At 40.3% G+C, this 11,829-nt stretch overlaps 1 protein-coding gene across 3 annotated transcripts in view; it reads right to left on the bottom strand.

Annotated features, from left to right (window-relative positions):
* Positions 1 to 11,829, bottom strand: part of CERS6 (ceramide synthase 6) — a 296,892-nt gene that overhangs the window by 7,585 nt on the left and 277,478 nt on the right. For 2 of the 3 annotated variants that reach the window (XM_072961105.1, XM_006201102.3), the window contains exon 9: positions 1,862 to 2,018. The exons of the other annotated variant lie outside the window; for it this stretch is intronic. In XM_072961105.1, coding sequence (XP_072817206.1) covers positions 1,862 to 2,018 — 157 coding nt within the window. The remainder of the gene's footprint in view (positions 1 to 1,861; positions 2,019 to 11,829) is intronic. 3 annotated transcript variants of the gene reach the window in all.

Genomic DNA, 11,829 nt, shown 5'->3' with positions numbered 1-11,829 from the left:
GGTGGGGTGGGGTGGGGACAGCAGAAAGGAAGAGCTGAGAACAGCTACTCCATTCTAAGCAGAGGTGACTGAGGAAATATGTAAAAACGGTCCTCACTCCAAGGCCCCTGGAAACAAGGCTCAATTCACAAGGACCATCTCCAAGAAGACTTAGGCACCAAAACAACTAGATTATAAAGATACTTTCGATTAAAAACAAAACATGGGTCACAAAGACAGCATGAGAATAAAAGCTCCACTACATTTAGAAATCCATTAGTCATAAATTAAGCTGCTAATAGGAAAGAAAACTCCAGTTTCAGGGAGTGATTAATTTACATTTGCATGCATAGATTACTTTTAATTGCATTTGGAAAAAAAATCTATAGTTAATCTTACCATCAAAGAAACCACTTAGAATATCTGAAAATAACCCCAGGAAAACAGAGTCCATAACCCACAGCCAAGATCAATATTACTGTCCTAAGTGAGCAGCAGTGGCAGTTAAGATATTTTGAAGCCTGAGATCAGATTAAAATTAATGATCGTCTCTTCCTAAAGTTGAAGGAGTAAGTTGGAGAGAAGAGAATACATCTGGTGGAAATAGCAATGCAGTATCGACATAATCTAATCCACGGTGCCCTTGAACCTTCAGTTATCGTTATCATATTGATAGTATTGTGCATGTTAATTTGTATGCAAATGAGGACAGTACCGGTTTTTCATAGAAATACCTGCACATTTTAAAGAGTACAAGGTCACAGAGAAAAAAAGAACTTTCACTTCTAAACAATTCATGGCTCAAAATACTTTGTATTTACTTAAGAGCTGATGCTGAGAACTGGCTTCATAGTCTGTGACTAGCTGTCCCGAGCCCCCGGGAAGGGGCTCACTGCGGACAAAGTGGTCACGGTGGCAAAGAACTGATGCTCCGAGCTCCCTTCTGGATGTGCTGATCCTCTCCCCAACTTAGCTCTGTTTCTCCTACTTCACGTTGGTCTATTCCCGTTTTTTAGCTGACATTACATGACAAACACCAATGCAAGAAATTCCTCTCCTTCGCTATTGGATGAGGCAAAATTGAGCAGAATGCAAGCTTACACAAAAGGGCACTGACTGGGAATTGTTCCTAGCATTCCTCACAGCTGGTGGGAGCCACATCCGGTTAGAGCCTCCAGTCAATGGCAGCAGATTAGACAGAACAACACGCACGGAAACAAAAGCAGCAGAACGCCCTTCTGACAGGTTCAAGTGGGACCCAGGACAGGGAGAGAGAGAGATGAGAGAAACTTACATGTAAAGGATTCCACTTCCCAGACTTCCGGGTTGGCAGAAGGAAGAGAATAAACAACGAAAGTAAGAAAATGTCACAGAAAACATTCTGGAAAAGTCACTGCTCTACAGAGAGAGGTTGAGGCTTGGGAAGCTTTATTCAAATCAGCTTCATGAGCCCATTTTTAACAAAGAGATTTAACTGAATTTTTTATTGGAAAAGTCATAAATGAGTATACTGCATCAGGCAACCCTTCTCATTAAAAAGAAAAAAAAAAGAATTATTAAATTTCTGTTTAGTGTAAGTATAATCAGAGAAGAACCAGGGGAGACAGAGAAAGGGAGAGCAGGAACACAACAAATAATTTATCTCCATTAACGCTAAAATTATAAATGCAGATCATTCAGCAAAGCAATGCTACAACTTATAAAAAGCCAACTAAAGAGAAGAAAGTGAAAATTTGTATTGTTTCCAAGAGGTTAAGCTAAATTTTGAAGACAAAAAACAGTTCTGATGAAATTTTAAATAATAAATAATGTCTTTGTTGATTCAGAAGAATCCAAGCCATAATTTCCTGCGACATACTGGAAAGGGCGAGTTTTATCTTACCTTGCCTTTTGAAATAGCTTTGCAAGCTATTTTTACGATCAAGTAAGACCAGAAGCAGTTCAAGCCTTGTATTAGCAACAGCAGTAGGTTAAAAACCCACCAGGAAGGGTAGGGTCCAACAATCTCCCAACTCTCAAATAATGTGGTATTTAACACCCTATGGAAAAGGAGAAAGCAATCATTGAACACAACTTTTCACTTTGCCTTCAAAGGAATTCTAGTTACCGCACAGAAGCACCAAGTCAGCAATATCCACCAACTACTTCCTGCAAGGATGGTCTGAAGGCTGATTAGGTACCTGGAAGAGTCATCACCTGAACTACTGAACCGGTGGCATAGCATTCCTTTGGATTCCACCTGGAATAGTATACTTATCTTCCCCCCTCACTTTTGCTGTCATTTTGCTGTCAACTTTTAACACGCTTTTGACTGTGACTCTATTTCCTACTATTTGTTAGAAGGCCTGTATTGTCTTTGAAGTTGCTTTTGGTCTTTAAATAAGTGTGAGGAATACTACTTAATAACATGACATTGCAAGAAAAAAAGAGTAATTCCAGAAACACTAGTTAAGTTTAAACTATACGCCTAGCACATTGGGAGTTTGAATATACTTGAGATCTAATCCCTGTCCTCAATTGGTTTAGTCTAGTTAGGGAGGCTTGAGAGGGTCCTTAATTTTGTAAGCCTTCCCCTGGGAAAGAACTGGCAATTGAAAGATAGCACATTGAAGTGATGCCTTGAGATGAGTGTTGGAAGGATCTTTTAAAAAAATTTCTAGATATACTTAGTTTTTAGAATGCATATTTGAGGTAGGCAAAAGCCGTTTCGGTAATCGGCTCTCGCTGGACCATCAGGACCAGGATGGAGCAGACGTCAGGGGCAGACCCAGCAGGGCTGGTGTCAGTGTTTCATGCTTGTCCCTGCTGTGTCTGCTCCCAAGCCTTTGGAAGTTGATGCATGCCTTCTGGACTCAGACTGCTGCCACAGAGAAGCACGGCACCCACAGAACTTGGGAATCACTCTTACTTCCTTGTTTTCCTCCTTAGCTTACTGCAGGGCTGGTTTGGAGGTCTAAGTGTGTTGACAAAACTCATCCAAGTGTATTTCCACCAACTGCCACTGCAGCACTTTGCCAGGACCCCACAGGAGAGGTTATGCGGGCAACACTCAGTGGCTAACAGGGAGGGATGGAAAACTCCTGAATTTAAGACACAGACCACTCATACAAGAACAGAAGGCAAATATACAGAAAATTTTAATGTAAGAGGGTGATGAGTTGCTTTGAGAGAGGTTAAGAAAAGTACTTCGTGAATTCACAAAAGGAAAAAAGACACATTTATTTGCAGTGGGGATAAGGGGTAAAGAAAAAAGGAGGATGAATTATAGACACAAACAGGTTCCCCATCCCGTTTCAGCAACTCACATTCACACACCAGAATCTGACAGAGTGCATCTCTAACCCTGTCACACTAGCTGTCTTTCAAGAACCATGCTCAATAAACATGGATATTAAAATCCTAAAATCAATAGTATGGAGTTGAATTTGATTAATTTATTAAAAGCATATTACTCCATGATACAGTAGCATGCATTCTGGTGAAGGGGGACCAATATGAGGAAATCTGTTAATATAATTATCACAAATCCATAGGCCAAACTGGTGTAAACCTTATTTCAACAGCACTGAATGACATTTGGCAATGTTCGATTCCTCACTGCTGATGTTTAAAAATTAGAACTCAAAGGACTTAGTATGATTTTTATCCAATTCAACTCAGCAGTCTCCATACTATTTAACAAACGTCAGAATTACTGCCTTTATATAGGAACAGATCATGGACAACCAGTATCACCATAATTATTTAACCCGATTCTAGAAGTCCTAGCTATTAAGTATGGTAGAAAGTCAAAGACCTCAAGTATTAGGCATTAAATCCCTACAACTATATAAAAACAGCAAACAATCAAAATTTCCAGTAACAGGGATTGGTTAAAAAATTAGTTTTCATTCTTATCCCAGAAATTATGAAGTTTCTCAAAGTATTACACATTTCAAGACTTTCTTATGATAGAGAAAAATCATAAATCAACTCAATTTCATAAAATAAATATATATTTGCACAAACACACAGAAAAAAAGAGAATTATAGTTTCTTGGAAGGAATTAAAACTATTATAGACTTTCCTTGGTGGATTAGGGAATTTTGTATCTTCTTCTTTATGTTCTTCTCTTTTCCAAATCCCTGACAAATAATTAGGAAAAAAATACAAGTTATTTGTAAAAAGGAATAAATTGGGATAATGCCTATACTCCTGCCTTGTTTATTATCCCAAGAGGCAGTCATCTCTTTAGATACCAGTTTGCAGGCCAAGGGACAACAGGTCTAAACAAAGCTCAGCTCCAAGAGCAAAGGAGGACCCAGACACCTTATGCTTTTCTGTCTCCAGCACCTTGCAAAACATCGGGAAGTAATGTGCTCCATGGCCATGATGGTTGACTATTTGTTCAGTAATCAAATAAATAGGTATGCACAAGACAGCTCCGGAATAATCACAATAATTTTACTTCAGAACCAGCTCTCCTTCTTGACACATTAAACATGCTGACCTTTGGAGGGAATTCAGTTTCATCTGAACAGAAAGAGGTCTTATAGAAATGGCAACAATGACCATGCATGATGTGATGCATTATCAATGAGCTTTTGCTGAAGTTTAAGTCTGAGAGTACTTCCAACCAGTACAATTTGCTTGGCTTATTATGAGCCACTATCATGCAGCCACTGGTGCCACAATATTCACATTAATTTCTGAAACGCCACATCAGAATTCATAGGCTTTGCTGTGACAATCAGTGGCACCTCGGAGATGCCGCTCAAAAGCAATGGGGTTTCTTTGAAAATTGACTTGGCTGCCTGCAGAGACACTTGGGGAAATATAATCAGTGCACCAAATGGATATCTAGCTCTTACTGAGAAGCCTGGTAAGAAAAACAATATATGAGGAATTTAGCCTGAAAGAGAGAGATCATTATGCCACATGGACTCTGACAAACAGTAAACCCGGGAAATGGAGCCTTGGTTCAGCCACAGAAGGTTTCTGATGAGAAAAGTGCCTCTTTTGGGGCAAACTATTAAAATGGTAACTACAGGATTTTATTCTTTCTCAGAGGTCAGGGTTAGGAGTATGCACTTTAATGACGCCATTACAAATCTGTGGTGACAGGGTTCCAAAGAGTGGTTATCTCTGAGAGGACTGATGGAGGGGCACAAGGGAGGCTGCTGGGGTGCTGGAAACATTCTATTCCTTGATTCAGGTTGTAATGACATGGATAACACATATGCAAAATTTTACAAATGTAAAAATGTATCAAGCTGAAGATTTATGTACTACATCATTTGCATTATAACCTCAATAAACTAAAATGGAAAAAAAATCCTCTGTCAGCCAAACACTGCCGATTTGCAACCTCTGGCTTGCACAGTTACTATATTATCAGTGTTCCTCCCCTCCCCAACAATAATTTGGGGTCAACTGTGGCTTGTAACAAGATAGATTTGTTTTTTCCCCCAAATAACAGCCTACGGAGTTAAACCTCCTACTGCTGCTCAAATCAAGTGGTGGAGAGTTTAGAGACAAGTGACCAGAAAAAACACATTTTCCTTTTCATTAATGTTAGGTACACTTAACCACCAGATGGCGCATCACGCATGTACAAAGCACGCTTTGAACCTTCCGCAAAATTCTGGGTCCCAGCACAGAAATCACTCAACCTTCAGGTTACACCTTCCTATCTAAGAATCCGGCCAAACAATGGAATAAAGAGGCTCCCGTCAGTGCTTCTTTCTTCCAGTGTGGTTCTCAATAGAAACGATGTCTGCGGGGCAAGGCTCCAAGCAATTCACTGGTGATATGCAGACGCACCAGTTACGCCCCACAGCTTAGCCCTGATGGGTTATTTTAATGGCTGTTTAATGAACTGTAAGAATTTAGTTTGACTGTGCCCTATAGTTACTTTCAATATGCCTATCCTTTATGGATTCTTCATCTTAAATTCGATTATCAGAGAAATACGGGCATACAGACCATGCGAGCATGGGGGGGAGTGTATACATTCGTGCAGAGAAGTTTACTACCTTTTTTTTAAGCAAAGGAAACTCTGAGTAGTCTCATTTTAATACTTTATTTCAGGTCTTACTCATTCATATTCCAAGCATCCATATGACTTCTGCTTTGCCCTTGAACCTCAGAATTCCAGAAGTCTTCTCATGTCATACAGCACAGTGTAAAAAGTTCTCCACTGGTGTCTCATTCAGAAAAGCTATAACCAATGCTTATTTTTAAAATTTTTATGACTACCGACTCAAAGTTTAAGTTTGTTATCTTTAACATGCAAGTTTAGATAAATATCCTTACTTTCAGCTCCATGTATCTTTGAAAATATTCCAGTGATTCAGAGGCAGGACCACATAATGGCGGTTGAGATAAGCTGACAGTGCTCTCACTGAGTGAATGAAGTCACAGGTGGAGGTTTATGATGCGGTGGCGGCAAGTAACCATGAATTTTGCCTGTGCCCCTTCCTCCTCATCCCCCAACAAAGAGCTCCATCTGAACCTTGGGTTGTGTTTCTGAAATGATCTATATAAATTCCCTAATCCATATAACTAGACCCATGTCAAATATCCCAAAAGAGCCAAGACAGCTTTGTGAGGGGACTCAGGTTCAGGGCCTTACGCGGAGGACTGTGCTTAGCACGCAAGAGGTCCTGAGTACGATCCCCAGTACTTGCAGTTAATAAATAAACAAACTTAATTACCTACACCCCCCAAGTAAATAAGGTAAAATAATTTTTCAAAAAGGCCAACTTGTTTCCCAGTCAGAATCAAGGTGTTCTTTACATCAGAGCTTTTGAAGGGTTTTGATTGCTTTCCCAGACAGATCAGTGTATTTCAGGGTGTGTGTTTCTCTGGCATTTGTTTTCATTTGATCTGCACAAAACATACATGAAAAGCAAATCCTCTCTAAAGCTTATCAATAATCTCCTGGCACGTTTTGCTCATTTTAAAGTCGATGCTAATAGAAAAGCACTTAAAATGTACTCTCAACAGAAACCCTATGTACTTAACACTTGAAAAAGAAGAGTCAGGTAATTAATTCACTGTTAGAAGCAACCCTCTTTGTCCTGGTTTTTGTAAGGTAATAAAAGCTCCAAGCCTAAAGAACACTGTGGTCGAACGCTGTGTAGTCAAGGTGGCCACAAGGCTGAAAATCTCGCTTATAATTTTGTTTTAACAACACAGCCCCCCTCCTCCCCCACCACAGCCTGGATTTCTCCACAACACGGGTGTTTGTCAGCAAGTTCTCTCTTAGGAGGACGGTTTCTGGATAGCTGGCAGCTTTGGTGCCTAGTGACAGATTCACAAGTAACAGATTCACAAAGTCTGTAGCAGACACAGAAGTAATTTCTCCATCCCTGATAGGAAGCTGAACGTGAACATGGATGAACCATCTACCTTTCCTTTAGCAGTGGGCATGTCAGTTCCGTCATCTTCCTATCAGAGTAAGATGTGGAATCAATTTGTTTATTTTTTACTTGTAGGTCACAGGCTGGCCAGATTCAGATATTGATCCCTTATATCCCAGGAAGTCTGCAACCAGTGACTTTCTGGCTGGGGTGTGTGTTTTCCTCAAAAGTAGAAAAATGATCCGTCTTCACTAGTGTATGGCTGTCCTCTGGCCCTTTAAGAAAAGTGAACCTACTTTTATCTCCTGTGCACCAACTAGCTGATGGATCCTAAAGATAAGCTGAAGGGTCTCTTTTTGTTCCTAGTGCACAGTCTCCTTCCACCCATTCCTTACTCATTTCCTTATTCTCCTGTCTCATGTCTTCTTAGTTCTGAGACTGAGCCATTGTTATTCCCAGTTCTTATGGTCTCCCCCGAGCTTGATGCCAGCATCCCACCCCTCTGTAAAACTGCTTTGCCTCACGCCCCTGCTCTTGGTGTTCCTGTCCGGACACTGCCCCCTACTCCTCCCCACCCCAAGCCATGCCAGCTCCATCCTCTTGCATGTAAATGGAAAAGGAGGATGGGAGAAGAGGGGATGGAAGAGAGGAAGGAAAGGGAAAGCCTTTTACTCCTACCTGGCTGTATTAAATCTCTGCTCTCATTAGCTCTGTGTGAGGGGATAGGATCTGATGTGCAGCATTTCTAAACATGCCATCATGAGCCATAATGTACTGGAGTCCAGAGATCTTAACTCTGGGAGGTGTTACCAGTACTCTTCATCTCTTTGTCTTTTTATTTAAGTATTTCCAGGATTCAATCTTCAGTTTTACTCTAGAGAAATGTCCTTGAAATTTTTGGAAGTGTTGCCCCTAAAGGAAAATATATCATAGGCCTGCAGTCTTGAGGGACAATGCACCCTGTGTTATCTTTATTAGCTTCTGGTTGGCAAGAGAGATACAGTAAATGTGTCTTTAACAAAGAATTGTCTCCCTAGAGTAAGTCAGAGTTGATAAAACTGAGTTGTAAGATGCTGAAGGTCAAGGGAAACGAATAAATGAATGAATAATTTTTCAAAAAAGAAATAAAACCTTAGGAGAGTGAATGTAGAGATTTAGACAGGAAAAAATTTGCTTTTGCAGGTTTTAAAAGTTTGAAAGAAAAATAAATATAAAACTCTATGCATCAAACAGTAAGGCAACGGATCAACAAAAAACATTTAAATCACAGCATTCTGGTTAAAAAAGAACTGAAATAATGTTGACTTTTGGAATAATGTCTGGATAATGGACATGTTTGGGAGTGTGGGTGGGAAGTGAGCTTATTCAGAAAAGCACTGACAGTACTGACGATTTGTTTGGACGAAAAGTCAAAACACCTGGATTCTAGGCTCAGTTTTTGCACTCACTGGGCCTATGATGCTGTGGGACTATTTTTTTTCCCACGCCAAAGGTTCCTCATCTACAAAATAAAGGCCTAAGATCAAGATGATTAATAAAGGTTCTTCAAACTATAACCTAAACAGCTTCATGAACTCTTGTTTTCAGGTTTACCTAGAATTTTATTTGTTCTGATTATCTTCTCCACGTATCAGAGACTTCCTATGCACAGACGCACTCTTCTCCAGTGAGGCAGATTCGTTTCTCTGAATTCAGTAACTGGACAATTAAGGCCAAGAATATGAGAGGAAGGGCTTTGCTTGGTTTTACTTCTAGAAATGTAGGGGGAAGTAAAAAGGGAGAAAACAAAGCAAAAAAAGTATAAAGTCCCATCTTTAGGAAGGAACCAATGAAGGCTATGAGGCCCCGAGAAGAAGCTGGATTTACGAGAGCCGACCTCTGTGTAACCGTGTTCAGACAGCAGCGGCGACGGGGCTTGAATTGCTGCAGCAGCCAGCTACGCGCCCAGTTCCTCCTTGCACCCCGTTCCTCCTTGCACCCCGCGAGCAGCTTCCCCGTGGGACCAGGCGCCAGGAGCACACATGGCTGGGCGCCGCCCGTCAGTGGCAGGGAGCGCCCACAGCCCTGGGCGCACATTCCTGTTGAAGCCAGCGAAGCGGGACGCTACCAGCCACCCGTTTTACGATGTTGCTGTCTTTACTTTTCAATCTGTGTGCAGGGCTGGAGGCATGACCTCTATAATTTGATGCCACTGGCCAAATACCAGGGTCAAAAACAATATTCTTAAGATTTTTTCCCCCTGTGACTAGTACACGCCTCCACTTTGGGTAGAATACGCAAAATGATATCCCCTAAAGCTAACAAGACATCCCGGGTCCCCCTTCACCAGCCAATGCTACTGTGTCCCTGAGAGGGATTTTAAGATGAGTAAGACTAAGTATCCACACCCAGAGTTTACAAATAAGTGGAGGAGAAGGGACAAATACATTGATTGTTAAGGTATCTTAAATCTAATAGGCGTTCCAGGCGAAGGGAGCATTTTGAGCAAAGATTTGTGGAGGCTGAAAAAGGAAAACAGTATATACAAGGAATCATGAATAGTTAAACTGGGCACCTGTAAGGCAGTAGTGAGAGAAGGAATGCTAGTTGGCACCATTTTGTGGAAGATCTTTCTTGATGGGAAGAGGAGTTTGAACTGACAGTGGAAAAGAAGGGAAAATCCTAGATGATTTGCAGGGGGATTGGATTAAGGCCTCGATTTAGAACGAATCTTATGGAAAGTGAGTTTGGGACGGTTTCCATCAGGAGAGAAAGAGGATGTGGGGACACTGGGTAGGAGGCTACTGCAGAGATTTTGGCTAGAGGACACATAAGTTTAGAAACAAGAGCAGAGGAAAGAAGAGCATCTTTGAGGAACATAGCTGCTCTTCAAAACGAGTGTCCAGTGATTCCAGTTCATGGAAACAAGTGCTCCAGGATGGCGTGGGGCAGTGGGAAAGAAGAATGAAGCAAAGAGTGAGATTCCTCCTGTGGAAATGAAGCTCTGATTTATTTACAGAAATGGCACTGGCTCATATGGGAGCGTTCACCCCCCTCATCATCTAGCAGTGCTCTGTATCCTAGTACAGCACCTGGGTGGTGGCAGCCCACATCCTAAAACACATCTTCAACCCTTTCCTTTTTAGGAAAGATGGTCAACTCATTTGTAGCAATGGGTTGTTAGGACTGTAGTAAATAAGAAGTTCCCAGTCCACATTTTAGCCCCCAGATTCTTTTAACCTGACACTTATTGCTAAACCTCACCCTTGTGTTGGCCACTAGAATCAGTTTTGAAGTAACAAGGCTTTTCATCAGAATCACTGCCATCATCAACATTTAACCTGGTGACACACACCTGTCTTTTGCATATAACATGGAAATAAGCAAAAGTAGTAGGTGGGCTTGGTTAATTATTTGGTAACCAAAGAAGTTAAGTAGAATTAACTCTATTTTTATTAAGTTTGTACTGTGTGCCCAAAACTGCCCCAAAATAGACTTTGAAACAAAGACTGCAATCAAATAAAGAAGATCATTACACAATGATAAGAGGGTCAATTCAGCAAGAAGACATAACATTTATGTATGTACACACACCCCCAATATAAGAGCACCAAGATATATAAGCAAATATTAATGAACTTAAAGGAAGAAATTGAAAGTAATAAAATAGGAGACTTTAACACTCCACTTACATCAATGGATAGATCATCCAGACAGAAACCATTAAAGAAACATCAGCCTTAAATTATATATCATAGTAGATGAATTTAATAGATATGAAGAAAATAATCTACTCAAAAGCAACAAAATACACACTTTACTCAAGTGCACAGGAAACATTCTCCAGTATGTTAGGTCACAAAAACAAGTCTCAGTGAATTCAAGAAAACTGAAATTGTATCAGGCATCTTCTTCAACCACAATGCTATGAAACTAGACATTAATCACAAGGAAAAACTACAAGAATGCAGAAATTAAACAACATGCTACCGAATAACCAATGAGTCACTGAAGAAATTAAAGGAAAAATTAAAAAATACCTACAGACAAATGAGAAATACAACATAGCCAAATTTATGGGATGCAGCAAAAGTGGTTCTGGGCAAGTTTATAGAAATACAGACCTACTTCAAGAGACAAAACAAATCCCAAATAAGCAATATAACCTTATATTTAAAAGAACTAAAAAAAAAAAAAAAAAGAAGAACAAAGCCCCATATTAGTAGAGGGAAGGAAATAATAAAGATCAGAGCAGAAATAAATGAAATAGATACTAAAAAAAAGACAAAAAGGTCAATGAAACTGGGAGCCCACTTTTATTTAACATAGTATTGGAAGCCCTAACCATAGCAATCAGGCAAGAAAAAGAAATAAAAGGCATATAATATATAAAAAAAAAAGTATATGGCCCATTTTGCTTGAGTCCCAAGCACACACTTAATTGACCTGTTACCCAGCATGGAGTGTCCTTGGGGAGTGTTTGTGATTCATCACCCAGTTACGATGACTTGGATCACTTAACATCCA

Source organism: Vicugna pacos, chromosome 5, assembly GCF_048564905.1.
Source record: "Vicugna pacos chromosome 5, VicPac4, whole genome shotgun sequence".
In the NCBI taxonomy this organism is placed as follows: domain Eukaryota; kingdom Metazoa; phylum Chordata; class Mammalia; order Artiodactyla; family Camelidae; genus Vicugna; species Vicugna pacos.
This window is presented reverse-complemented; position numbering and strand designations above follow the sequence as displayed.